This window comes from Rousettus aegyptiacus, unplaced genomic scaffold (assembly GCF_014176215.1).
Source record: "Rousettus aegyptiacus isolate mRouAeg1 unplaced genomic scaffold, mRouAeg1.p scaffold_m13_p_15, whole genome shotgun sequence".
In the NCBI taxonomy this organism is placed as follows: domain Eukaryota; kingdom Metazoa; phylum Chordata; class Mammalia; order Chiroptera; family Pteropodidae; genus Rousettus; species Rousettus aegyptiacus.
This window is the reverse complement of record NW_023416290.1, coordinates 1,412,202-1,438,489: the sequence shown is the minus strand read 5'-3', so window position 1 is coordinate 1,438,489 and position 26,288 is coordinate 1,412,202. Positions and strand designations below refer to the sequence as shown.

Below are 26,288 nucleotides of genomic sequence, written 5' to 3'. Positions count from 1 at the left end.
GCACAGGAAGTTTCCTGCCACCAAACTAATTTGGGGCTCGTCTGAGCATGTCGTAAAATCAGAATCCCGAATCGGATGCACATGTCGAGCTGGGAGACACGTTTATGCACTTGGGAGTGACTCGAGTTCTTGCATGAAAGGAAATCAAAGAGACGAGGCGTACGATCTGGGATGGAGAGCCAGTGAACTGCTTTAGATTTAACGGTGCTTGATGGCGGCCACCAGCCAACCGAGCCAGGTGAAAATCACAGGTGATCAGCAGCAGCCGGAGCGAGCCTACCAGCGCGGTCACAGGGGACCAAGTTCACTGCAGCGGCATAACACCCGGTGCCTGAAAAGCTAATTTTAGCCAGGTGAGGTTCCACTCTGGGCAGTAAACAGAGAAGCCAATTCTCCCTCGTATTTAAATCACCCCAGGTAGAGCCTGGGGGCTCAAGGAAAATATTTCGGCCATTAAATATCCATATTCTCTGTTCCAACATGTCTATAAATTTCTATCACTCTCCCTTGACTCCTCTGAAATTTTAATGGTTCCAAACACGTTTGTTCAAGGGATTTCATTCCTCCAAGGGCACTCAACTCCCACGAAAGCGTGTCTGTCGCAAATGCAGTGTTTGGAGACTCTGCGCAGGCTAAGCTCACGGAATCCACCTTTCTGCTCCTAGGCGGGTCGGCTTGGCGGAGGACCAGGGGTGGTCGCTGGGGCACGTGAAGGGGTCAGAGCTAGGGTCAGGTTTCTGCACTGGAAACCAAGGTTAGGAGCAATGAGAGAACTTCTAAACTCTCTCTGTGATCTGAGCGGATGCGCGTGTGTGACGAGTCTTGTCTTGTTATGTCACAAAGGCCCCGGTACCTAACACAGCATCTGAAACCTAGTCGGTGCTCAACAAGTATTTGTGAAATGGAGGGAGGAATGGATGGACGGACACACGGATAGATGGGTGGGTGGGGGGATGGATGGATGGACGGACGGACGGACGGACGGACAGATGAGGCGATGAGGATCCTAAAACACTGCATGCCACTCTCAGACCACGAGCTGGCGGGAGCTGTGTCCCCATCCCAGGAATGTCACCTCAGAGGGGTTTCTACTGCTGCCTCCAGCCTTCTCTGTAAAGAGGGTGGGGATGGGAGCAGCGGCTTCACGCGCATCTAGACCTTATCACTGGCGAATTTAAATTTTAAAAGTGACGCTGACTTAGTGTAGAAGAAACATGTTTTAAGAGATATAAAAGGAGATCCTCTACCCAGCAATTTATCTCTTTTAGCACCTGCGCCTCCAATGTGCAAACCGAAGAGGCAGGTTGGCAGTGGGCCCGGGCAGTGGACGCCGGGTCACCAGGCGGCAGGGCCCGTCCTACTGCCTGACCTTTCCTAAGTTTGCCTGAATTTTCTCCATTTACTCAGATTGATGTGGAGATGCTCACAGGAATCGTACCTGGGTGAGAAAGGTAACTCTTCCTAACTCAGAGGCTCATGTCATGGCCAGAGGTGAGCAGAGTGAGACACTTTTGGAAATTCAATAAATGTTTTCAACTGACACACCCCGCCCCGCCCCAGCCAACTAGATGGCCACCTCGGTAAATTCCTGCCCCCCACGAGCAGCACAGCCAGGTACGCCTCCCACCCACGCCTGTCCTTGCAACTACTGCATGGAGCTTACTTTATAACGCAGTGGAGAAGTCTTTGAAAAAAGAATTTTAACTCAGCGAATTTACCAGCAATCAAATTTAGGGCCTATTTTGGTGGTGGTGGGGATGGAATTTTGTGGCTCGGCTCATAACTTGATTATGTGCACTCTGCCTGCCTGTTGTTAGTTCTTTTTTTTTTTTTTTTTTTTTTTAGTTTAAAGGAGCATTTTAATGATATTTCATCAGAGAAGTCTGATGTCTTCCTTTCAAGTTGTTTTCTCTAACAAAGGGTCTGTTGTCAAGACGGTGAGCTGTACTAAGCCTCTTGTTCTGAGCAGCTTAATTGATATGAAACATTGATTAGGCCCCGAGAGAGGTGGAGTGTTTCAGAGGAATTACGAAACAGCCGCGAGGCATCAAGAGGAAAGTTTGCAACTCGCTAAGAGGGTAGAGCTTTTAGCTGAGCAGAAGCATTCCATATTTGATATATAATCTTAGACATATACACGAATGGCCAAAAAAAAACCACCCCTCTTTTACAAAGATTTCACGTTTTCAAACATGTTCGTGTGTAGAGCATGGAAGAAAGACGACTGCGTCTAAGAACTAGTAGAAGCATCGAGGAGACGAACAGAGAGTAGGGTGACCCCCAAACGACACTGAAGAGAAGCAGCAGGAAGCATGGCGGCCGCACCAGGAAGGGCTTATCAGGCATGGCCACCGTGCCCGGCACGCTGGGCACAAGAAACATGTTAAAAGCGATATCGGTGCCAGTCGAAGGAAGGAGCAGATAGCAGAGCCAAGGGCACAGGCGACCTGTGAAGCGTGGCTCAGGTCTCCCGTGCCCTTGGCCAGCGGCGGCTCCAGACTCTAGGTGACGCGGCCTCCAGGGCCCGGCGACAGAGCACGGACGCCCAGCACCGGGCGGACACAGCGATGCTCACACAGTACTACGCAATGGCGAGCATCGCGAAATACAGGCGGAGTGGGCATTTTTAAAGGGTGAAGAAGAACTATGGACAGAGGTGCCCTGTTTTCTTCCCACCGGGCAGTGGCCCAGTACCTGCCCGGCAGGTGTGCGCCCTGCGCCCTAGGCGTGCGCCCTGCACCCCGGGTGTGCCCTCTGTGCAGCAGAGCCTCCCGCCAACGATGTCAGGCCGCAGGCCTCCCGCCGGCGGGTGGGCTTGGGCTCGGTCGTGGGCCCTCCCCATCCAGGCTGCCCTCATGCAAGGTCTCGCCCAGGTGGGCTGAGCTGAGGGTGCAGGCAGAGGGAAAGTTGGGGAGGGTTCACTCCATGTATGATGCCGGGGAACCCCGACTCTCACACTGGATGGGGGAGGGGGGAAACTTGCGATGCCCACACCTCCCCTCGCACGGAAATCACTCAGTCGCTCTTGTAGCTAAAAGGAAGTAAAAAATCCCCCGTATAAGGTGCTGATTTATAAGCGAAAGGGAAGCTTCCTCCCACGACGAAGCTGCCGGTGATAAAGGCTGCCAGGATTTGGGCAGGGAGGCCGCCGCCGCAGGTACGCTCCCGCGGAGTGAATGGAGGTGCAGAGAGGCAGGCTCTGTTCTTCTCTACCCAATCCGACCAATGGAAGGATGAGCCAGGGCACGTCCTGGGCCAGGCCCTGTCCCCGGGCTCACAAGACACACACATAACTCTTTTTCAGGCCTTTCACGAAAGCACCACGGGATAGACACTCGGGAGACAGGGTGTCCCGGTCCTGATGCTCTTAGCATTTTGGATGGAACACTTCCTGTTTTAGGGGCTGCCGTGCCTTGCGGGGTGTTTATCCTCAAGCCCCAATAGCACACACACCCGTAGTGTGATGTGTGGAATGTCTCCATTGTCAATATCCTCTGAGGGGCGAAATGGCCCCAGCTGAGGACCAACGCTCGGACACCAGGTGGGCTTTTATTCTCGGTGAGCTGAGCGTTCCTTGGTGCCACGTGCCTGTGACGGCTCTTGTGGAACATAAACTATTCTAAATACACGACTCGCATCGTTTAGAGTAATTGTCGCACTTAATTTTTCCATTCCAGTTCTGGCTGAAAGCGAAACTTGGTAACAATATCTAAATTCCTCAACTCCTCTTCAAAGCGAGAGAGATTTGGTTCCTTAGAGAAGAGTTTCAATGTTACTAGCGAAGAAGAAACAAAGACATTTAGGAGCTACACTTGGAAGAATGAAACGCATTTTTCCAAGGAGAGAGGGGAGGGAGCCGGTCTGCGTGCGGGATGTGGAGCGCGTGCCCTCTCCCGCCGCTTTGATGGTTGGGGGCGGGGGAGGGGGTCGGTGGGAAACCCGAGCGCGCCCAGCGCAGGTCGGAGCCCCGTTTTTCAGACGCCCTGTCGCGCCGCCGCCCCAGCGCCGCGGCCGGAGCCTCCGAGGCGTTGTTCCGCGGCCGGCCACCGGGGGGCGCGCGGCTCCCGGCCGCGAAGCCGCTCGCTCCCGGCGCCCGCGGGACCGCAGCGCCGCTTGCCCCAAGGTCACAGCTCCTGATCGAGCTCGCCGGCCGGGGCGGGGGCGCGGCGGGGGGACGGCGAGCGCCGGGGCCGAGACCCCGGTGCGGGCGGGGCCGGCGGGGCGGGGCGGGGCGCGCTGGCCGCCAGGGATGCGATCACAATGGGGCTGAAAGGCGCGGGGCCCCGGGCCCGGGCAGCGGGAGCCGCCGCCGGACTCTGCGCCCCGGAGGGAGGAGACGCCCCGCAGCCCGGTGCGCCCCGGAGCCGGTGCCGCCCAGGGACGCGGGCGCGGCCGCGGGAGAGGCGCTCGGAGCGCAGCGGGCGCCGCCGAGAGGGCGCTGTCCCCGCCCGGCCCGCCCTGCGCGCGGGGGCCGCACCTCCGCCCTCACCTCCCCGCCGCCGGGCCCGCCCGGGCCCCCTCCGCGGGCCGCCCCAGAGCACCAAGTTGGCGGGAGCCTATAAAAGCCGGTGACAGCGCGGCCGCGGACACACCGCGCCGCCCCGCGCAGCCGCCGCTGGACCCGCGCCAACTCCTGCCCTGCCGCCCGCCGCGCCACCATGTCCCACCACTGGGGGTACGGCGCGCACAACGGTGAGTGCGCGGCGCGACGCCCGCCGCCGCCGCCCGGGGCCCCCGCGCCCCGCGCCCCGCGCCCGAGGGCGCGCCGCCTCCGCGCCGGACGCGGGGTCGGCGCCGGGTCCCGAGCAGGAGACGGTCCTCTCTGGACCTGGGAGACGCGAGCAAGGGCCGGGACGCGGCACGTTAGGTGTCGAGGGCAGAGGATTTGGGGACCCCCCGCCCCCACCTGTGGCTGGGGCGCGCAGCGCCGGCCGCCCCGGGACGTTTCGGGGCGGGTTGGAAGCCGCCGCGCTGACCGCTGAGTTTTCCCTTCGCCCCTCGACTCCAGCGGTAGCGGGTGACCAGGAGCCCGGCTCTGCCCGCCACGGGTCTGGGTTCTCCCGAGCCAGCGGACGCAAGAGAAAGATGCGCCTCCCGCTGGGGCGGGGGCTGGCCAGGTAGTGGAGATTCTGGCCATGGGGGGCGGGGAGCGGCCTGCCCGGAGCCGCGGCCCGACGCCCGGCGTCAGGGCGGCAGGGAGCCCGCCGGACCCGCCGGGCGTCCTCGGCGAGCTGGCGCGGCGCACGCCCCGGCCGCGCGGCCCCGAGCGCCCGCCGCGTTTCGGTGGCTGCGTTTCCGTGCCAGGCGCGTGAAGCTGGCTCCCGCTGCCGTGGCGCTCGCCGTTCGCCCTACGAGCCTCCCACGCATGGAGCCCAGTTCCCCGCAGCAGCCTCCACGAGCTAGATGCCCTCATTCGGCCGCAATGCGAACGGGGAAACCGAGGCACGGCGCGCTTCCCCGGCGGCAACGCGGCCGCGAGATGCTGCCCCCTCGGGCCGAGCAGGAGCAGAGTCGGAGCCCGCTCGCGGGGCGCGGGGCGCGGGGCTCGGGGCGCCTCCCCGCAGCGCAGCTCACCGCGCCTTCCCGAACGCAGGCCCGGAGCGCTGGCATGAGGACTTCCCCATCGCCAAGGGCAAGCGCCAGTCCCCTGTGGACATTGACACCAAAGCGGCCGCTCACGACCCCTCGCTGAAGCCGCTGTGCGTGGGCTACGAGCGGGCCACGTCCCGGAGAATCCTCAACAACGGTCACTCTTTCAACGTGGAGTTCGATGACTCCCAGGACAAAGCAGGTCAGTGTTTACAAAAGGCCCGGCGCCCGTCACCCAGTAGCCGGTTTCCCACCTGCGCCGGGGCGGGGCGTGGGGGGGGCGGTGTGGAGCCCCCTCCCCAGCCCAGGAGGAGCCGCTCCGGGCGGGCGGGGGCTTGCACCGGGGCCCCCAGGAGCCGGCCGGTCACCCCGAGCTGAACGGGGGCTGTTTCTCCCCGCAGCGCCCTGCTGTCTGCGCCGGGCGCTGGGTAAGGGAGGCGACCCGACCCTGAGCGCGGTCACCGCAGGCAAGGTCTCCTGGCAGCGATGGGATCTGCAAAATCAGAACTTGTAACTTTTAAGTCTTTCGAAAATATTTGTTTTCCAGAATTGGTGCTTGTGCAGTAAAATTATCTGAGCGAGGCAGTGAGGTGTGGTGAGCACCTGACTATTTAAAATGCCGAAACTCCTGGAAACATGGCACTTACGGATATTTTCTGGGCGTCGGGCGAGGGGGACGGAGGCGGCAGTGTGTCTCGTATCTACCCAGAAAGTCATTCCACAAACGAAGACGTTTTAGAGTTGGTAGATCACTGGGCCGTCACAGACAAAACCAATTACCATCATTTACTCGTAATGAGCTGTTTACAGCATGCCATTGCATGCTTTTTTTTTTTCTTCCTTATTTAGAAATAGAATACCCTCATTCAGACGTCAGAGGCCTTCTTTGCCCCCTGGTTGAGTTTATGGCCAGTGACCTATTTTCCCAAGCGCCTTCCTCTGAAGGTCATTGAATGAACGGTGATGCGAACTCATTAGGCTTGCGGGGCGTGTGGGGGTCGGGGCATTGGAGCGAAATGAGACCCCGCAGGGAAAACGTCGCCTGGTGCTGTCCAAATTCTGCAGCGGTGGCTTACAGAGCTGCTGTGGAAGTGCGGCCCTAATCATTACAGTCAGGTGGGCTCCTCCTTCGGCAGCTACCCAGCGATGCAGCACCATCTCGAAAAAGATGATTCTTCCCTCCTCCCACTTTAGAAAAAGCTTTGACGCTTGGCTTCATGAAATACCGATTCTGGAAGATAGTTTGGTGGAGGGTCATGCAGAGATAACAGCCCAGGACACGCACACACACGCGTGTCCTGGCACAGTGTCAGGACTTATCAGATTTTGAGTATGAGATTGAGTGGGGATGTTCGCTGAGGACACATCCTCAAGGGTTCTGCTAAGTCCCGCCCCAAGCCCACCTCCCCCTCCAAAGGAACATCGGTCCTTTGATTAAGTGATTAAGTTGAACGTAAGGGAAATGATGCCTTTCCTTCACATAAACAAGGTGATGTGTTTAGATTATAACAGGACAAGGCCAAAGGTCTGGGCAGTATTGCACATATAGAAAGGATGCTATAAAATTTTATGTTTAGTTATCTAAAAACAGAAAGAAGTGAGCTACTTTAGTCTGTGACTGTCAACTTTTTTTTTTTTAAGAGGCAGATTGAATGTATGTTTCAATGTTGCTAGTAAAAGCATTGTTTTCAGTGGGCGGACAAGTTACATGCCTCATTGGATGCTACATAGAATCCGATACAAAATGATACGCCGATCAAGTGTTTAAAGTCTGTTCGGGAACAATGAGGAAACGAGAGCCTGACAAATGGAACCAGACGAGGTGACTCTCTGCGCGCCTTATAAATCTGATCATAAAATAGATTGTTCCCGGAGTGCCCGTTACCGGGAGGCAGGCTTTAAGCATTTCGTCTGGCAAGTGCGAGCGTAGACCGGGGTCACGCAGGCCTGGGGTCAGGTTCCAGCCCTGCCACCAACTAGCCCGGCGGCCCAGGGAATGACAATGACCCACCTCTCTCCATTTTTATTTTCTTAGCTGTAAAATTGGAGTGACGGTAGCACGGTTCCACAGGGGACAGGTTAACGGGGACGGCGGACATAGAGCGCCTGGCCCAGGGCCTGGCACATAACGCGCCTCGGGCGCGGACTGCGGCTGGCGGCATGTCTACACAGCCCCTGGCCGTGTTCACTGGCGATCGCTCTCACGCCTCTGGTGGGATTTCTAAAGAAAGTCTTGAATGAGGCAGATTGAATGATTTTATTTTCCTGTGCCCCTGCATGTCCCGTTTGTCATGGGAAGGCAAGTGCTGATTCCGCGTGGCCTTATTCTATAGTTTCACATCTGACCACAAATCTATCACGTTCTGACGGATTTCTGCGCGAGCAGTGACTAATGGGAGCCAGGCACATTTTCTAACTACTTCTCCTGGCGAGTGACACACATTTTATGAAAGGTGGTCACGTTTAAGTTGCGAAACGTGAAAACCAGGTGGTCTTGTTGGGGGCTCAAACCCATGCCTTCAGAGACAGATGTATTATTTGCTTAGTTCTTAGATTAAAAAAAAGAAATCCTTACTCACACGATGTGATGAATGAATGATGAGGTACGGGCTGAGGGCAGGAGGCCGGGTCCGCCCGCCGTACCTGGAGCCCACGCTGGCCCTGCCCGAGTACAAAGACATGGAAGTCACTCTGATAAGTGCCATGAGGAAGTATCAGAAACAATGGAGACACAGGAGACTTAGGGAGCGGCCGAGTAAGTCAGGCCAGGGTGAGGAAGGCTGAGGCCGAGACGCAAGGGTTCTGGTGGCTCAGAGGGGCCTCCGGGGACATGAGAAAGGCGGACCCTGCTCTGGGCAGGCGACGGAGCGAGTAAACGGGGAGGCAGAGTGAGGGGAGGAGCGGACGGCGGGGAGAACCGCAGTCCTTGTCCGGAAAGGCCTCCTTCAGAATCGTGTCCGTTCTCTGAACATTTTCGGTTGTTTTGCTTAAACAAGGAGGCTTTCTTTTTTTTTCTAGAATGCAGACTATATTAAATCCAGATATTAAGGGAAAATACCTCTGCAGAATAAAAAAAAAAAAACATACCATGCAGAGAAGCACTCTTTAAACCTTTTTTTTAAAAGACCCTAGACTCTCGACTTAGAAGAAACGGCAGCGATACCTCTAGCCAAACCCTCTTAAAATAAACATGGAGAACCGAATGCCGGAGGGGAAGGAGCTTGCTGGCCGTCTCCTCCCCAGTTCGTTGCAGGGAGACCAAATGACGGTCACTTAGAAGTGGGAGTTGAACGTCTCCGAACGATAGCCGCGGCTAACATTTGCACGCGTGCATACAGGTGTGTACATGCGTGTGCATGCCATGTTTCAAAAAACCGATGTGCTTTTCTGCACGCTTACGTCTAAAAATAATGTCTCATTTTGGTCATTCATTTTTTTTAAGGCAGAGTTCTAACGTTGCTTTCTATCGGTTGTTTTTTGTTAACGTTTTTAGGTGTCCTCTGCAACTTACCTTCTGCTTTAAAGCCTTCTGTTCATTTTTTTTTCTTTTTTTTCTCCCCTTAGTGAGATTTCAGCCTTTTAGAATTTCTCATAGAGTCAGATTTTCAAATGTATTCTAAATGTTATCTTCTACCAGAACTTAAACACACGTGGGTATCAGAATTCATTGCTATGATTCAGCTTGAGAGAATTCTTTTTTGATGCGGAGTTAATAGGCTGTAACTAGCAGCTTGGGTTAAAGCTCTCATCGACCTTCCAAATTCCTTTAAAAATAAACCTCCTTAAATTAATGAAAAACTGCTAATCCTGTTAGGTTTTTTAAAATTATTATTATTAAAAAATAACTCTCCCTGCTTGAGATCTTTTATGATTAGCTTTCTCCGAGAGTAAAGAATAGCAGTCCAGTTTACTAACTCCTGCTAACTCATTATTAACTGTTATTAATGAGTTTAAAATGCTTTTGCTTTATTATAGAGTTAGAGGCAAATATCATTGAAAAATTATTGCCCGGAACATTGAGTCAACCCATACACAACCTTCACATTATTTCTGTTTGTTCGTTTGTTTTAGAAATTCGAATTTTTTTTATCTTTTTTTTTTTTTTTTTTTTTTATCAGTTTAAGAACAAGGGCCTGGGCTCAGTGCAGGCATACCCTCTGTGTGATATATTAGCTGAGTCCTCCATTTCCAGGGACTTGCTTTTGAAGCTTGAAACTTCCTTCCCATAAACAACCTGAGGTTGAAAGGAAACAGAGCAGCCAGGGGCAGACGGGGCTTGTCGCGCGTACCCAGCAGGCCCGGCGGCAGGTGGTGGGGGGCGGGGGGCTCAGCGCCTGCTCGCCGGGCCCACGCCGGGGTCAGTGACGTTCACGCCAGAGGCTTCTTGTTTTTACTCCCGTGTCGTTGTCACATGTCAGAAACTAAAAACGCGTGTTCTCTCGGATTTTAATGTTTCCTGTACGCAAAGTGACAGCTGAACATGTCTCTCCTTTAAGAGAAGAGGAAACGCGGGCTTTTTTTTTTTCTCAGATTGGTCTGCACGACGTGCATGTTCTTAATTTTAGTGGGCCTCCCCGGGAGTCTCGGCCGCTGCGGAGAAAGCCAAGCGGTAACGCGTGATTTAGTAATTTTCCAGTTATTCTGTTATTATATAGAGAAGTCTGTGCACCTGCCTGGAGTGTTCTGTTTTTAGTGGACTTATTCATTTACTTCATTAATAGGAGAGCCCTTGCATTTTAAAAGAGATTTTTGGGGATATTTTATTTGTGTTTTGGATTTAAGAGAAATTACTGACATCCATGAAGGTCTTTAAGTTTGTTATCTGGATGCATCTTGTGTTAAGTAGCAATAAAGTGATTAGGAAGAAAAAAATTTTTAAATGATAAATTTTCAGTTTTCGGTTTGTATAGGTATTCTGATTTATTTGAGTACGTCAGGAGTGACTATCTTATTTTCACAAGTAGCATATATGTGATGTAATTTTCCCATGTAATCTATACAGGAAGACAGATTATAATATACTTGGTACTTATTTTGGGTTTTACATATATGGTTTGTACAACCGAGGGCAGATCATGAAAATTACAATCAGCTGGACCGCTTGGTATTAGATTTGGATTTAAATTAAGCTTAATAGAAAATCCATTTCAGTTTTTTCCAAGGCTTGTGGGACTTCTTCCTGTGGTACAATAAATCACTGCCTATTCAGAGCCCCTAGCAAGGTAGCTCTTTACAGAGGAAAAAAATATGCCGTGGGCAGTTTCCTCTCTCTTTAAAAATTATTTTTGTACTAGAAAAACAGGTTTCATTGTAAGCTGGAGTCGTTTGGAAAATAGTATGTGGCAACCAAAACAAGCAAATAAATAAATAGATCTGGAATATAGCATCAGCTTCCTGTCTTTCAACCAAATGTTGTCTTTTCTATTTTTCAAATAAAAAGACAGATGCTACCTTCATTCAAGTTAATGGCAATTTATTATTATAATAATGTTTTTGAGGGACTTCATTGACTAGACTGCGTGCTAACAATTTGCTGAGAAACAACCAGAAATGCTGCTTTTGATAGCAGTTAAACCTTAAGAATCTAATAATTTTTAAAAATTACAACGGGCTTTCAATCTACCTAGCGACATAGTTTTATTTTAGTAGGAGCTAAAACACAGGTATCTGGTATTAATGGGTTAGTTAGCACAAATCTGATTAATCATCAGACCCCAAGCATTTCTCTTTTTTTTTAGTATTAGCAAGCTTTAACAAAAGCTCATGCACATTCTTGCCTAATTCTGAATGTTATTTGAAATAAGTAAATTAGGATGGAATCTTAGGGTCTGTAAGGGAATGAATAAGAATAAGAAATGGCAACAAGCTTTGTTTTTCGATTTTAAGATTCTGATATGATTCTTCACAGGGAAAGGAGATGAATTTAGAAAGATCAGTTATTGCAGATGCTTAATAAGGTTTTATGTGGCCGGTTTTGCCATTTGGTAGAATTAACAATTTTTATGATCAGCTACTCAGCGACTTTAAAAAGTTATTATAAAGGAATTAGTTTCCATATCAATTTATTTCATAAATGTATATTTTGTTTTAAGGGTATATCGTGAAAAATGAGAATTCTCCCATTTTAAAAAGCTTGGGGAATAATGCTAATTCTTTCCTTATAGAATTATCGTATTAAAAAGAAACTTTTATGATATTATTTTTAAGTTTCAAGAGATATGATATCATCAGAACACATACAAATGAATGTTCCTTACCAGATCTATAATGTGACGCCATTTACAATTTTTTTCCATTCTTGTTCCTCCTGGCCCGTCGTAAGGCAGAGCTGGCGGCCGGAGGCCCCCCCAAAATGTCTTGCCTGTGGCTTCAGCTTTCCACTGAACAGAAGTGTTGCTACCATTTAAGCATATTTAGGTAAAGTCAAGTCAGGACATTTGGTTGTAGGTACCGACTTAGTCCCGCTGCTTTGCAAAGTCAGAGTAAGTTTGGGCTCATCACTTTCCAGAATTACAAACCAAAGCTAATAAAATGCACTTATAGGAATGTGTTTTAATGTAGGTCTGGACAAATAAAATTGAAATAGTGAGACTAAACTAGTTTTAAAAGCTTTAAAATATATCGATTACATCCCATCCACACGTGTAAGTTTTGGGGAGGGCGGGGGAAGCAGTGATCTCTGACTGCTTTAACCCTCCCTTAAGATGCAACTCCTTAATCATCTGCAGACAGACAGATCTGGCATTGCGGTTTCCAGCGCTGGCTTTACTGTGACCTCCTCCGTCAGTGCCGTGGGGCGGGTTGTGAAGTTAGAATTTTGAGTTCCAGGAGTCGCTGGAGCCTATGCGTCGCAGCATGTGCGGTGGGCAGTCGTCGAGGTCTTAGGGAGGCCGTGGACGGTCGCGCCCATTTTACAGACGAGGGAATCAAGGTCAGAGAGGTTAAATAGAACACTTTAAGGGAACCGAGCTGGTTAGCAGCGGCGACCCTCCGAATTCCAAAGACTTTGGAAAATCGGATTTGGCACTGTTACCACCAAGGATGCTTCCGTTTCGGAAGCCCCAGAGCAGGGCTGGGGGCGCTGCGGAGCCCCCACGTCTACAGCGGTGCGCGCTCAGCACCCTGGCCAGCGCCCGGCGCACCCCCGAAGCAAACCAGGACTGTCACTGTGCTGGGAGGACCCACGGGAAGGCGCCCATCCTTCCCCCAACGCACACGAGGGAAGGAGCTGTTCAAACAACGTCATTCAGTACTGGACCAAACCTGAGTCCGGATTCCATTTCCGGTCGAAAATATTGCTCCAGGCATAACTTTAGTAGGGACAAAACAGGATTAAAAATGGTGATATTGAGAAGCATGTGTGTGTCCCGTGCTCGCAGGTGAGTAGGTGTGCGTGTTGACCCGTGTGTACGCGCGCACACACATACACTTTCAACTTCCAGTGCTGGCGGGAGGGCCCCTGCAGGGCACCTACAGACTGATCCAGTTCCACTTCCACTGGGGCTCATCCGACGGGCAAGGCTCTGAGCACACCGTGAACAAAAAGAAATACGCTGCCGAGGTAAGACGCGCGGTTTTTCTTTCCGGAGCAAAACGTAAGGTGATATCTGGCGTTAATTTCAAAAGCTTAATTTTGTGAATTTGACTCACATCAAGGGGACTTCTTTTTACAAAAGAACTTCACAATCGCTTTATCACCTTTATTCGTGGTATTACGGCTAATGCTGCAAAGCTTTCTCTACCTCCTCCAAGGACACCGTTTGCACAAAGTAAAGGAATTCAAATGGGGGGCTCCTGTTTCAACATAAATCTAGAAATAGAGTTTGTGCGTTCCCTCAGAATGTGCAACTCCTTGTCTTAGAGTTGTTGATGGAATCACTTGCTACTGTGCCAAACAGTGATAATTAGAATGAAAAGTTTATATTTAAAATTATCACATGGAAGCAACCTGAGTGCCTATCACTAGATGGCTGGATAAAGAAGTTGAGGTACATATATACAGGGAATATTACTTGGCCATAAAAAATGAAATCTTACCATTTGCAACAACGTGGATGGACCAAGAGGGTATTACAAATGTCTGACAAATGCCATATGATCTCATTTATATGTGGGCTCTAAAGAACAAAATAAATGAACAAACAAAACAGAAACAGACTCAGAGAATAAACTCATGGTTGCCAGATGGCTTGGGGGGATGGGTGGAAACGGGGAAGGGATTAGAAGTGCAAATTGGTGGTTACGAAGTAGTCACAGGATGTACGGAACACGGTCAGTAACATTGTAATAACTACGTATAGCGCCAGGTGGATACTAGACTAAATGGGGGAAATTACTTTGTGTACTATGCGAATGTCTAACCACTACTCTCCATACCTGAAACTAACATAAAATAACATTGTATGTCAACTCAAATTGAAATATTAAAATTAAAAAAAAATCCCCTTCCTTCCCGTCTCTAGCTGAGCAGTGAAGGTCACCAGGGGACCGAGGGCGTGTTCGGTGGGAGTCACTGTTGTGGTTTTGTTCCCTGTTGTAGCTTCACTTGGTTCACTGGAACACCAAATACAAGGACTTTAAAGAAGCCGTGCAGAAACCCGACGGACTGGCCGTTCTGGGCGTTTTTCTGAAGGTTAGTGAATGGCTGGGTTCTTTTCTCCCCTGTTTTCAAAAAAAATGAAGCAGGCAGAACATTTGTAACAAACAGACATTCCACCAAGAGCCTGGGAAACGCAGTTGGCTCTGAAGTGATTCCAGGCCGACCTTGCCCTCCTCTCTGCGGGCGGCAGTGAAGACGCGGGGCCACGGACAGCCCGAGCCGCGTTGAGTTTATAGGGTGCCGCGGAGGCGGGAACGTGAAGGGCGCGCTCCCGGGCCTCCCGACCCGAGGCGGAGCCGACGGTACCGGCAGCCGGATGGCCCGCGCTCCGAGGGACGATGCTGAGCGCAGATGCGGCTCTGGAGGGCGGCGGGACGGTGGCTCGGCCGGGGAGAGTTTGGGGCAGCAGAGGACGCGCAGGCGGAGCGGCCCTCTGGGCGGTCGGAAGCTTGGAGGGCCAGGTCCGGCTGAGTCGCGGCCCGAGCTGCGGGAAGCGGGGAGCGCGTGTCTGCAGGGCCATGGGGCGAGCATGCGGGGCGAGGCGACGAGCCGCGGGGCAGGGGAGGGAGAGGCCCCGCAGGCAGTGCGCCCCGGGCGACCCATGCGAATGCAGCACCCACCGCAGGGGGCACGAGACTCCGGGCGACTCCGGGGGGCGGGGGGCAGACGGGAAGCCAGAGGAGAAACGCTCAAAAGGAGGGAGGACGGTAGTGTAGACTCCTGCGACCCGACCCGCGTTCTGCGCTCTGCCGGTCGGGATCACCGGGGACACCCCAGAGGCCGCTCCGGGGGAGTTGCAGGGGCCCCGGCCGGGGGCGGCTGCCTTCCTGGGGGTGGGGGGCGGGGAGGGGAGTCACGGCGCCCGTGGAACCCGACCGAGACCCATGGGTGCCGAGCGACCAGCGGGGAGTTCGGTTCACTCTCTGGAGAAATTTTACGCCACAGCGGGGTCAGTCCCACCTGGCGCACTTGGCCCCTGTCCTCCCATAGATCGGCGACGCTAACCCCGGCCTGCAGAAGGTCACGGACGCGCTGGACTCCATCAAAACGAAGGTACGTCGCGCTCGCCGCCGCCTGCGTGGGGCGCCCGCGCCCCACACCCCGCTGGTTCTGGAAAGTTCTTTCGGTCGACTGCAGTAGTCCGGGTTTGACCTGCGGTGTTCGGAGGTAGAGTGAATGTCGCCTCCATATCGAACTCTCCGTCTTCCACACGTTGAACCAGATGCGGGTCTAACGTTCGGCCTTCTCTGCCGTGTGACCCCGCTTCGCCCCCTGGCCGTCCGCGTCCACGACTCGGAGGCGCGGTGAGCGCCGCGAGGCCGCGAGGCCGCCTGGCCCGGCCGCCCCTCACCCTCACCCGCGCAGCGGGCGTTGGTCCGCACATGCTGCGTGCGGGGTGCTGCGGGGCGCGGGAGGCCGGGGCGAACGCGGCGGGGCGACCCCGCTCCCCGGCCGTCTCCGCTCTGTGCCCTCGCTGAGTTCACCTGCCCCGTGCGCAGGTCACCTGCTCGAGCGTGGCCATCAGGAGCCGCAGCCCCGGCCCTGTGAGGCTGGAGCACCTGACCTCCGGAGCGCTCACCTGTCTCTCGTAGCTCCGCCCCCTTGAATCCCGTAGCATAAACCCAAACCGAAAATCCCAAGGCAAAAAGCTCCCTGCGCCGTGCGCCCTGCAGGGAGGCTTACAGCGGGCGCGGCGTGGACGCGGCCTAAGTGTCCCCGGGGGGACGGGTAAGCGGATGTGACGTAGATAGCTACAGGGCCGCAGCATTCGGACACAGAAAAGGAAATGTCACCGCGCGTGACCGGGCGGCCGGGCCTCGGCGACCCCGGGCTCAGCGAGGGGCGTCAGGTTCTCGCTCACGTCCGTGGATCCAGGTCAAACGTCTCCCGTGCAGCCCTTTGGCTTTGCGGTCTGGGGAAGGCGGCCCGCTCGTAAAGCGCGGGGCTCTGCGGGGGAGACCCGGGGCTCCCCTCCCCGTCCTCCTCCGCCTCTGATCACCTGCGTTTGCCTCCGCCAGGGTAAGAGCGCCGACTTCCCGAACTTCGACCCTTGCGGCCTCCTCCCCTGCAGCCTGGACTTCTGGACCTACCCCGGCTCGCTGACCACGCCGCCGCTGCTGGAGTGCGTGACCTGGCTGGTGCTGCGGGAGCCCATCACCGTGAGCAGGGAGCAGGTCAGGTCGCGCCCTAACCCGCGGGGCGTGGGCGGGCCCGCGGGCGCTTGGCTTGGGAGTCCCAGGCCCGGTCACCCTCCTGGCTGCTTCTGGCCTTGCAGGCCGCGCCCACGGGCCGAGCAGATGACGAGCCCGGGCCAAACCCCTGCGGCCATTCGCCATTCGCCAGCGCCGCAGGCGGCGCGCTTTACGCGCGGAGGACGTGGAGGGCTGAACGAGAAAGGTGCCCGTCAGCTCTGTAAACTGGCGCGGGCGGGGCGCGGAGCCGTGAGGGTTCACGTGCAAGGTCCGGCCCATGCGCGCCACCCCTGACCCCGCTGGGCGCTTCACTGCGCCTCCCGTGTGTCCCAGAGCGCTTCTGACTTCCCGAGAAGGGCACGGGCAGGCCTTGGGGGGAACGCGGGGAACACTCAGGCCTTGGGGGGAACGCAGGGCAGGGGCAGGCCTTGGGGGGAACCAGGGCAGGCCCGACGCCCACATTTCCCTTGCTTTCTGCCCTGCGGTCGTGGTGGGGTCGCTGGTCACCGTCGCGGCTTAGCTGGGAGCTGACTTCACGGGCGTGACTGGGGCGGAAAACGAAACCCCAACTCGCATCTAGAGTAGTCACCACCATTTTACCTCCCAGAGGTATTTCTTGGGCTTTGGATATTTGATTCTGACAGGAAAACGGGAGGGAAACTGAGAACGTCCATCAAATCACAACGGCGCGGCGTGCGCCCCGCAGACCCAGTGGTTCAGGGAGAGCGGCGTGTGTGCGTGCGCGTGAATGTGCGTGTGTGCGTGAGTGTGCGTGTGAGTGTGTGTGTGCGTGTGTGCGTGCGCGTGAGTGTGCGTGTGTGCGTGCGTGACGCGGGGCGCGAGTGTAACCCCGAACGCGGGCGTGGGGCCCGTGGCTGCAGAGGGCTGACAGTAGCACAGAAGTCAGTGCTCTACTGTGAAACTTTTATTTGGTATTTTTCAATCTTTTGTCTTTTAGATGCTGAAATTCCGCAAACTTAACTTCAATGCGGAGGGCGAAGCCGAGCAACTCATGGTGGACAACTGGCGGCCGGCTCAGCCACTGCACTGCAGGCAGGTCAAGGCGTCCTTCCGGTGAGGCCGCCGGGGCGGCCTCCGAGGAGGGCGAGTGGGTGTCCCTTACCCAGCACCCACCCGCCGGGCGCACCGGGCTCTGATGGCCGGGCGTCTGGTCTTCCTGTCCTTCAGCTCTTCCCTGCCGAGATCTCTAATAAACCGCAAAGAGCCAGACCGATCGTCATGGTTGGCAGAATTGCTGTGACCCGGGCTTTGCTTACAGGGTGGCCTTTTGTAACAAGAATGGAAAACGTAGCTTGACTCTGTTCGCAGCACGTGGGTGGCTAGCACCCACGCTAAAATGCTATTTTTAATAAACATAGGAGAGTAGGATGATTGCGCATAGATCCATATCATGAGGTAAAGTGAGCCGTGTAACGGAAGCCAGGTAAAACATGTGTACACGACTCCAAGATGTTATATTAAAGAAAAATTTTACAGTTCTTATATATTTGTAGCGAAGTTATCTTAGATATGAATTCTGTTATAATTCAGTGACTTTTGAATCACAGAGCTATAAATGAAGTCTTATCGGTAAAAGTTGTCATAACTATAGTTGTCATACAGAGTATATTTCCATCCAAATAATATATCGTAAGTTAATAAATGTTGTATTTTAGATATATTCTCTAATAAAATCTGGAATTCTGTTTTGGGCGATTTTATCTGACGTTGGGCAGTGGGTGGTAGTGGAGGAGCAAATGTCTGTTTTCACGAATTGCGTGGACGCCTCATGAAGATTGAGCTATCGTCCTTGGCTCACGCACAGTCCCAGGCGTCCGCGCAGAAGGAAAGCCCTGAAGGCCCTCTGCCGCGTGCGTCCGGGGGAGGCGGCGGAGCGTGCCCGGCTAATCTATGCCCCTGGGGGACAGAGTGGCATCTCCCTCTCGTCTGCTTCAAGCAGCGTTTTAGATTTCTCATCTCCGCTCCCGCAGGGGCCACACAGATGGTGCCGGGCGACCGGAGAGCGGCCTGGATCTGCGAGATGTCCCCTGATCCGAGCCGGCCTCTGCCACGTGGTGGCTGGCCTGGGCCGGTCAGGGTCCCCGCCTAACTCTGCAGGCACCTGCTTCACCCGGTCTTTGGGGAATCGCAGTGGTGTCTGCAGAAAACCCCTTAAACATCCTTTAAACGATTCATCTCATATCTATGTAGAAGACAGTAACTTGATTTTAAATGTACCTAGTAAGATTGCTACATCTGAATTTGCATGCAAGTCAGGCAACGTTTATTTAATGTTTAAATTTTCAACCCCTCTATTTTACCGGACAGAAATAGATCCTCTCTCCAGATATTTCTGTGCTCCCTGCGTGTTTACGCTCTGTGTAAATTCACGTCTTTCACATCTGAAAAGTGCCTCCGTTTATTCAAACAACACTCCCTGGGCGTAACTCACTGTGGTCGCCCATGGGCAGTTGCACAGGCGACAGGGCTTGGGCGGCCTCCGAGTCCGTGTCTCCTTGTCCCTCCTGCGACCTGTGAGGGGGTGGGGACCCACGCGCAGCCCCGCCAGCCCCGCCAGCCCCGCCGGGCCTTCAGCGGAAGCCGCGAGGCCTGTGACCTCAGTGCGGAGGGCCTTCCGTGCACGCCGGCGCGAGGTTCCTGGTGACTCCCTCCCTGCGCCGCAGGCTCGCTTGGGCACCCTGCCTGTCACGGCGCTGGGCACAGTTCTCACACCACGCACATTCACGTCACCCTCTCTGGGACGCTCCATGGCACCAGGGCGGCGTGGCCCCGGGCCGCGGGGCAGCTCAGGCTCCAGACCCGTCCGCCCTCCACCGCTTCCCCTTTCGTGGTCCGTTCTGGTCTTACTCACACGCCTCGTGGTTCGCATATTTCTACAGACGGGACTTTCTGGCGGGCCAACGATTCGTGTCCTTCAAGGGCACATTTCCAGCGGCTACGCACACGCACGCGCTCGGCAGGCGCGTGAGGCCCCGGCCGTCCCTCTGGACTCCTGGGTCCACTCACGGCAGCAGCTGACCTTCTGCACTGGCTCACCAGGCTTCTGCGACACAGGCCCACACACTGAGCAACTTAAACTTCCCTGCATCTCACAGTTCCGGAGGCTGGAGGTCCAAGCCCGAGGCCCTGGCCGGGCCGCTGGGGGACGGGCAGCCTTCCCTCCAGGCCCCCACCCGCCTCGGCTGTTTCCCTGACGTGCGGCCACGTGGCTCCGTTCTTCACGGGCCGTTCTCCCTCTGTGTTTGCACCCAAATCCCTCTTTTTCGTAAGGTCACTGGTCACACCGGCTTGCGGTCCAGGCTACGCCATGACGTCCTCGTCCTAAGCAGTCGCACCTGCAATGACCTTGTTTCCAGATGAGGTCCTGTTCTGGGGTCCTGGGGGGTCCTGACTCCGACGTGTCTTTTTTTGCGGGGGACAGGATTCGACCCGTAACACCCTTAAACGTCCTTTCGCATAATATTTGTTTTATGTGACAGAGTGAAATGATAGCCTTCTGAAATTCCCTATATTGCCCGTTTGGGCCTATACTTTAATTATTATCACTTTCTTCTAAAAAAAAATATGGAATAATATGGCAAGTTTTAATCACTGCAACAGAAATTCACTAGAAAAGCGGGGAGATGGAGGGGGGCAATCCGGGCTCCCTGTGTGTTTACACTCTGTGTAAATTTACGTCTTCACAGGAGGCAGACATCTTTACAGAATACTTGAGTAGGTGCCAAACTGAACAAAGTAAACACTTACCAAGCTACACTCACGTCGAGGCCTGAACACGTATTTCATTAGAAACGTTCACTTTGGGGGGGGCAGAGAACCCCTCGCTCGCATGCTGCTTCAACGGCCTTTTGTCATTCTGCAGACTCGGCGACCGAGGACAGAGCTGTCTCCTCGGGCCTCAGAATGCAACGCTGCTGCCGCGGCATATCGCGTTTCTGTCATCTTCGGGTAAAATAAACCTCCAACAGCTTTGTTTGTTGACAAAAACACTTTTGGTATAAAGTAAGTGGTGCATGAATTTGGTTTCATGATGACTCCTTGAGTCTCCGAGGAGACACAGTTCACTTTCAAACTCCTTACTTAAATGTCTCATAGTCCGGCACACCTGGTTTCTTTTCAAAAGAATTCAGAATCAATACTTGATACAGTTTCCCTTTGTTTTGTTTTGTTCAGGAACAGGAAGCAAAGCATTAAATGAGTATTACAATGATCCAGGGCAGAGTTAGCCAAAATTCATGCTGCTGATGCCAACTACATGAGATCATCAGGGTAAAGGTCACGGGAAGTCAGGCCACGACCACACTGCCAGGTCCCCTTCCGGCCCACAGTTCTCTGCTCCGGGAAGCAGCATGTGCTTGTTCTCTGGGCTCCGCCAGCCACTATCGGACTGAAGAGGGGACCCAGCTCAAACGTAGAGCCAGAAAGGCCTGGAACAAAGATTTCTGCCCCACAGAGATAACAGCGAGTCGCTGAGCCTATCGGGCCCACCTCCTCTGCAAAGTGGCCTGGAGACCGCAGGAGGATTGTCCGGCAGTCGGGGGGCGGGGGGAGCAGGCACCCGCTCTGGCGCAAAGCCCCGGGCGCCCGGCAGAGGCGGGGAGGCCGGGCCGTCCGCCCGCTCTGCCTCTGCCCCGTGCGTGGACGCTCAGCCTCCCTTCTCCTGAGGCGGCCTGAGTTATTCTTCCTTCCTGCCGGTCCGAGGCGCCCCCCGCACTCAGAATCAGAGGTCGCCGTGTCTTGTGACTATTCGCTGAGCCCTTCCTCAACGCCAGGCCCTGAGCCAGAGCCCTAGTCTCCCAGGAGTGCACAGGAGAAATCGTTTATACATTTTCCTAAAACAAGTGACCACTTAAATGTGTGTTTTCCATCAAGACAGTGGCAAGAACAATTTAGTTGCTCCTTCTGTATTCCTGAAAGACTTTGTAAACATGCCTGTTTTGAACCGGAGGTATGGGATGTCTTCCTTTGAGTGTGGCCACATGAAGGACACACAACCTGCAGTCAACAGTTGAGGTGGAATGAAACAGAGCTTCCTAGAAGTCTAAGAATTTCTATATAACTCAGAATCAATGTAAGCAAGAAGTAAAGCCATGCGCCATAGTTCTGTGACAATATTTCTGCCTGCATTGATGACGATTGTATCAGTAATAGCAATTAAATTCTATTTAATGTTACAGTTGGAACTTAGACCACGCATTGACTCCATATGCTGCATAAGCAAATTGACTTCCCCAAGCTTCGATTCTGCCATCTCGAAAAATGTAGATAATAACCCGGCAAGATCTCTTGTGAGAGCCAAAAAAAGATAATGCATTTTAAAGTACGTAGCAGAGTGCCCGGCACGTGACTGATCAATAATTGTTAGCTTCTTTCCTTTCCTCCCTCCCTCTTTTCTTCCTTTCCAACTCTTGCTATCAATACGCTTTCTCATACCTCACGTGAGCTTTACAGCAATGTGATGAGGAGGGAATTATTACCATCCCTGCTTTACAGATGGGCACCCGAGACTCGGGGGGACTGAGTAAGCCTCTTACAGTCACATGATAGCATGGAAAATGCCTATACACAGTGTGACACACAGAAGGCATTCAGAACGGGTACAGGCTTTTCAGACAGATGCTGCTTCTGTTCTGCATCCTTAGATTCGACCTTCCTGTGTGAGGGGGCGTCCCTCATGGACGTTGTTCATCCATCATTCAGTTATCTGGTATTTATTGAATCTCTGTGATATGCTAGGCACTGTGCTAGGCATTGGGTGAAAAAAAATTGGCAAAAAGGAAAGCTTGGCCTCAACGTGATTTGCCATTTGCACACCTCAGGCTTCAATGTTAGAACATGTACGCATTGATGAAACATAGATGTTCTTCCCGATGGCCTAAAAGAATCTCAAACCCCTTTGGCTGAAAAAAAAGTTAAAACAATAAAGGAAAGAAATGTGTTGGGCCAATAATACAAAATAATTGGAGAAGATGCACCTCCATCATGCTGAGAGAGTTAAAAAAAAAAAAAAAGGCAGATAGTTTAACATCCTGTTCAGATGAAATAAATTACAAAAATGAAAATGTAAATAAGCCGGATGCTCGCCAAGCCTCGTGCTCACCCGTTCAGCGCGTTTAGTGCGGTAGGTCTAAGCGTGCAGAGCGAGCAGGGTTTGTCCTCAGAGGCTCCTTTCGAGGTCAGCGAGCACCGACTGAATGCTCGCTGTGCGTCGCGCTCTTCACGGGCATTTCCCGTGCCATTCGTGTGACAGTAAGGGACTTGCTCAGTCCCCAGGAGTCTCGGCTGCCCATCTGGAAAAGGGGGATGGTGATAATATCTTCATTTTCGCATAGTTACAAAGACCAAAGGACGTTTTGTGAGAAAGCACTTGGCACATGCAGCGGCTTTTCAATAAACGTTTGTTGACTCCGAATCTGCCTTGTAATTTTACCTATTATTCTTAGAATCAGACGGGAGAACTTTTATAAGACCTTATGTGTTTTAAAGCTGCAAAGTTCTTCCATTGCCTTATTAAAAATACATATTGTCCGATGCGATGGCCAACTCTTTCTATGGCAGAGAATATAATAAAGAAAATGATAGCAAATATCTAAAAATATAAAACAAATAATTAGAGCTCGAATTATAACATTTTAGACAGATTATTCTTAAATGTATTTTAAAAAATGTATATTCCCCAGGAACTTAAAAGGAGCCCAATTTTTCTTATCTTTTCTTTATCATGCATTGCACAGGGCAAAGGTGAGAACTATTTAAATTAAGCAGCCAGACACATTCCCTATTTAGGTAGCAATGTTTAAACCTCTCATAAATAAAGCAATATATTCTTCCTGTAGGTAACAACGTTGATCAATTTAATCTCGTAAGTATAAATAGAAATATCTACATATTATGTGCATAAATGTTGGCAACTCTGTAGTTACATATAGACGAACTTATACCTTTATTTTAAAGTTATGCTCCATCTGTTTCTGAGAAGATGTGAGGCGGAGTATAGAACACAAACAGTTGAGAGTCGCGGTAAGACGCTGAGACCTAACACAAGGAATCAGTTGCCGCCAGCAACACCCCGCGGAGGCTGCGCTTATCAGTTCCTGGGGAAAGTCTGCTTGTCTTCCTGCAAAAATGGGCTCGACTTCCTCTTTCCCATTCTCTTGGCCTTGGGGTCTTTCCGGTTACCGAGAGCTGCTGGGTTGCTGCTGCCCCAAGAAGCGAGAGGTCCCGGCCCCACGCTGGGCTCCCCAGCCCCGGGTTCTCGTGCTGGGAAGAGAAGTCCCCACAGCTGGCTGTGAAAGCCAGCAGAGATGGTGGCTGAGTGACATGGAAAACTGAAGGACCAGCAGACACTGCTCTAGAGGGACCCCACGGGGACTCACCGTCGCCGCCGTGCCCGCTCTGAGCTCCGGCACTGGGGCAGCTGCTCGCGGGGCGCCAGGGACACACGGGGAGGGACTGAGTCGTCTGGCTTCGGGGCGAGGGCCGGGGGAGCAGTTTCCTCCCAGACAGAAGTGCTGGTAGAATCCGTCTCCTGCCACCGCAAGCGAATGCAGGCGGCCGCCATGTCCGAGTCTCCATCAGCCTGGATAACCCCTCTCTCCCTGCCCTGAGACTCTGCCTACCCCCCAATGTTTGGCCCACACAAACCGCCTCTAGCGGATTTTCTGCACAAACGGCCTGCCTTGGCTCATGCTGTGGACTTTCCTAAAATCTCTCAAATGCTCACAAAACCCAAACAAGCAGCGGCTGGCTCCGGTGTGCCTTGTACCTTTTGCTGAGCAGCCCTAAGCCTCACACTAGCAGCTGCCGGCCTCGGTTCCTGCCTTGGCCTCTCATGGTACCCATGAACCCAGCACAGGTGGCGGCCATCTGGGGTTGCCTGGTAACTTGCTGGGCGGCCCCAGAAACGCACAGGCCGCAGCTGAACTTGGTCAGTAGCGGGGCCTCTCCCAGGAGGCCTTTCGGCCAGCATGCCCAGTGGCCAGCTTTGACTGAAGTTGGAGCTGGAGCACCGCCCAGGGCAGCATCTGAGGAGGACACACAAGCTCAGGACGCCCTGCCTTGGTTCCTCCTCTCTGAGATGGGGTGACTATTGGTGCCCAAAGCTAAAGCTGGTATGAGACTTAACCGTGATGGCACCCCTGAGTTGCGAGGCACGTGGTGGGGGCCCAGCCGAGACCTGGGGACTGAGGGCGAGCCCGGGGATGAGGCCTCGCCGACTCTGTGCCCCCTCGAAACGCGAGCCCTGCTCCCCCCTCCCCCCGCCCCGGAAACCCACGCAGAACCCAGACCCAGGGAGAAATCAAATTCCGGTCTGTCAGCAGACTGACAGACTGCGTGAGCCACATGAGAACGGAAAGCCATTTTAAGCGTTCGTATTGATTTTCCTGTTGTTATTTCACGAGTCGTGCGTTTTTCCCTCTGAGATGCATTGTGCGAGGCCGTGGCCGTACTTACTGATCTGCAGAAGCAGAACGATGCGTTCTGTGGTCCTAAACTTTCAGGAACAGCCCCGAGGGGACTTCAGACATCGATCCCTCCCACGGTCTGCCCACTTTGTCGTTATATTTAGTTCAAAGATTAAATCTCTAACTCACGGAGAAAGGTCACCTGGCGCTTTAATTTCCCTTAGAGGAAAAGCCAGAGTCTGCTGTGGGGCCCGGATCACCGGGGCTGACCTGGGTTCAAAGGGCTGTGACAGCCGAACACTTCGGGGGACGCCGCGGTGCTGGTGGCCCTGGCTGCCGCCCCCTGGAGGAGCAGGCTCTCCCCGCCACGTGGGACAGGGCGGCGCCCCGGCCCCAGGGCGCTCCAGACGCGGGTGCCCTGGCCGCGTCTGCCACGCTGGCATCTCCCGGAGGGGCCGACACCCTTCTCAAGCCCGGCCGCCTGATGGTGCTGCCTGTCGGACGTCACCCCGCCCCCACCCCACCCCAGCCTCCCCGAGGGTGGCGGTGACCCCATCTGGTGCACGGGCGAGGCCACCTTCCTGCGGGGAAAACCTTTCCTTCTTCGCAGCTGGTCGCCCTCGTAGCCTGCAGGCTCTGCCGCACCCACGCTCTGTCCCTTAGCGCGTCTCCCCGTTTTGGGGAGTGGGGGGGCTCAGCCCCGTCCCCCACTGTGAGCAGCAGGAGGCCTGACAGGCCTCTCTTCTCCGGACGCACGCGGGCCTCTCTGCCCGATGCTTGCTGCGGGGCTGCGACAGGAGGGCGTGGCGAGGGGCAGCCTCTCGGGGTGCCCGGCGGGGAGCGGAAGCAGCCGTCCCCCTCCGCTCGCGGACGCCCCGACACTCAGGCGAGGGTCGTGCTGTTCTCCCCTGCGGCAGGCGGCAGCTCGGAAAGACAGCCACGGCCCGCCCCCGACCGCCGGCTCTTCCCACGACGAGGCCCCGAGGTCCCCCTCGCCGAGAGGGCGGGCAGGTCCACGCCCCCCCCCCCCCCCCCGCCCTGGGCCCGGCCGGGAACTGCGACCGCCGCAGCCCGTGAGCGTGGGCGAAACGACGCCCCGCGACCGCACAAAGACGCCCCGCGCCGTCTCCTGCAACGGCCGCCTCCAGGGCCCCGAGCTGCCGCGGCCAGAATCCGGAGGCGGGAAATCCAAGGTCGCGCATCGGGGGGTTCGTTCCGCTCCGAGGCCCAGCTCCTGTGCAGATGCCGCCTCCTCCCTGCGTGTTTGCCCCTGTCCCGACCTCCCCTTCTCAAAGGGACGCCAGTCACGGGGGGGTCTGAGCCCGCCCGGCGGCCTCACGCACCGCAACCGCTTCTCTGAAGACCCTGTCTCCAAATACAGCCACATTCATGCTAGGATTTCACATGTGAATTTTGGAGGGGACCCCGTCCAGCCCCAACCGGGCATGGTCACCTTCCTTTTCTGAGACGTTCATTTCACGT

At 54.1% G+C, this 26,288-nt stretch overlaps 1 protein-coding gene across 1 annotated transcript; it reads left to right on the top strand.

Moving 5' to 3' along the window:
• Positions 1 to 4,535: 4,535 nt before the first annotated feature.
• CA2 (carbonic anhydrase 2) lies at positions 4,536 to 18,086 on the top strand. Its single transcript, XM_016153140.2, has 7 exons — positions 4,536 to 4,692; positions 5,594 to 5,791; positions 13,032 to 13,150; positions 14,129 to 14,221; positions 15,179 to 15,241; positions 16,207 to 16,362; positions 17,339 to 18,086. Exons 1-7 carry the CDS (start codon positions 4,659 to 4,661, stop codon positions 17,456 to 17,458), a joined length of 783 nt encoding a protein of 260 aa, XP_016008626.2. The 5' UTR covers positions 4,536 to 4,658; the 3' UTR covers positions 17,459 to 18,086.
• The last annotated feature ends 8,202 nt before the right edge of the window (positions 18,087 to 26,288 follow it).

What these genes read in the sequence shown, in the direction of transcription:
- CA2 (XM_016153140.2), top strand. Translation starts at nt 4,659, where the DNA reads ATGTCCCACCACTGGGGGTACGGCGCGCACAACG. An exon ending in TGGACTCCATCAAAACGAAG is followed by an intron (nt 15,242 to 16,206) that starts GTACGTCGCGCT and finishes TGCCTCCGCCAG; the next exon opens with GGTAAGAGCGCCGACTTCCC. An exon ending in TCACCGTGAGCAGGGAGCAG is followed by an intron (nt 16,363 to 17,338) that starts GTCAGGTCGCGC and finishes TTTGTCTTTTAG; the next exon opens with ATGCTGAAATTCCGCAAACT.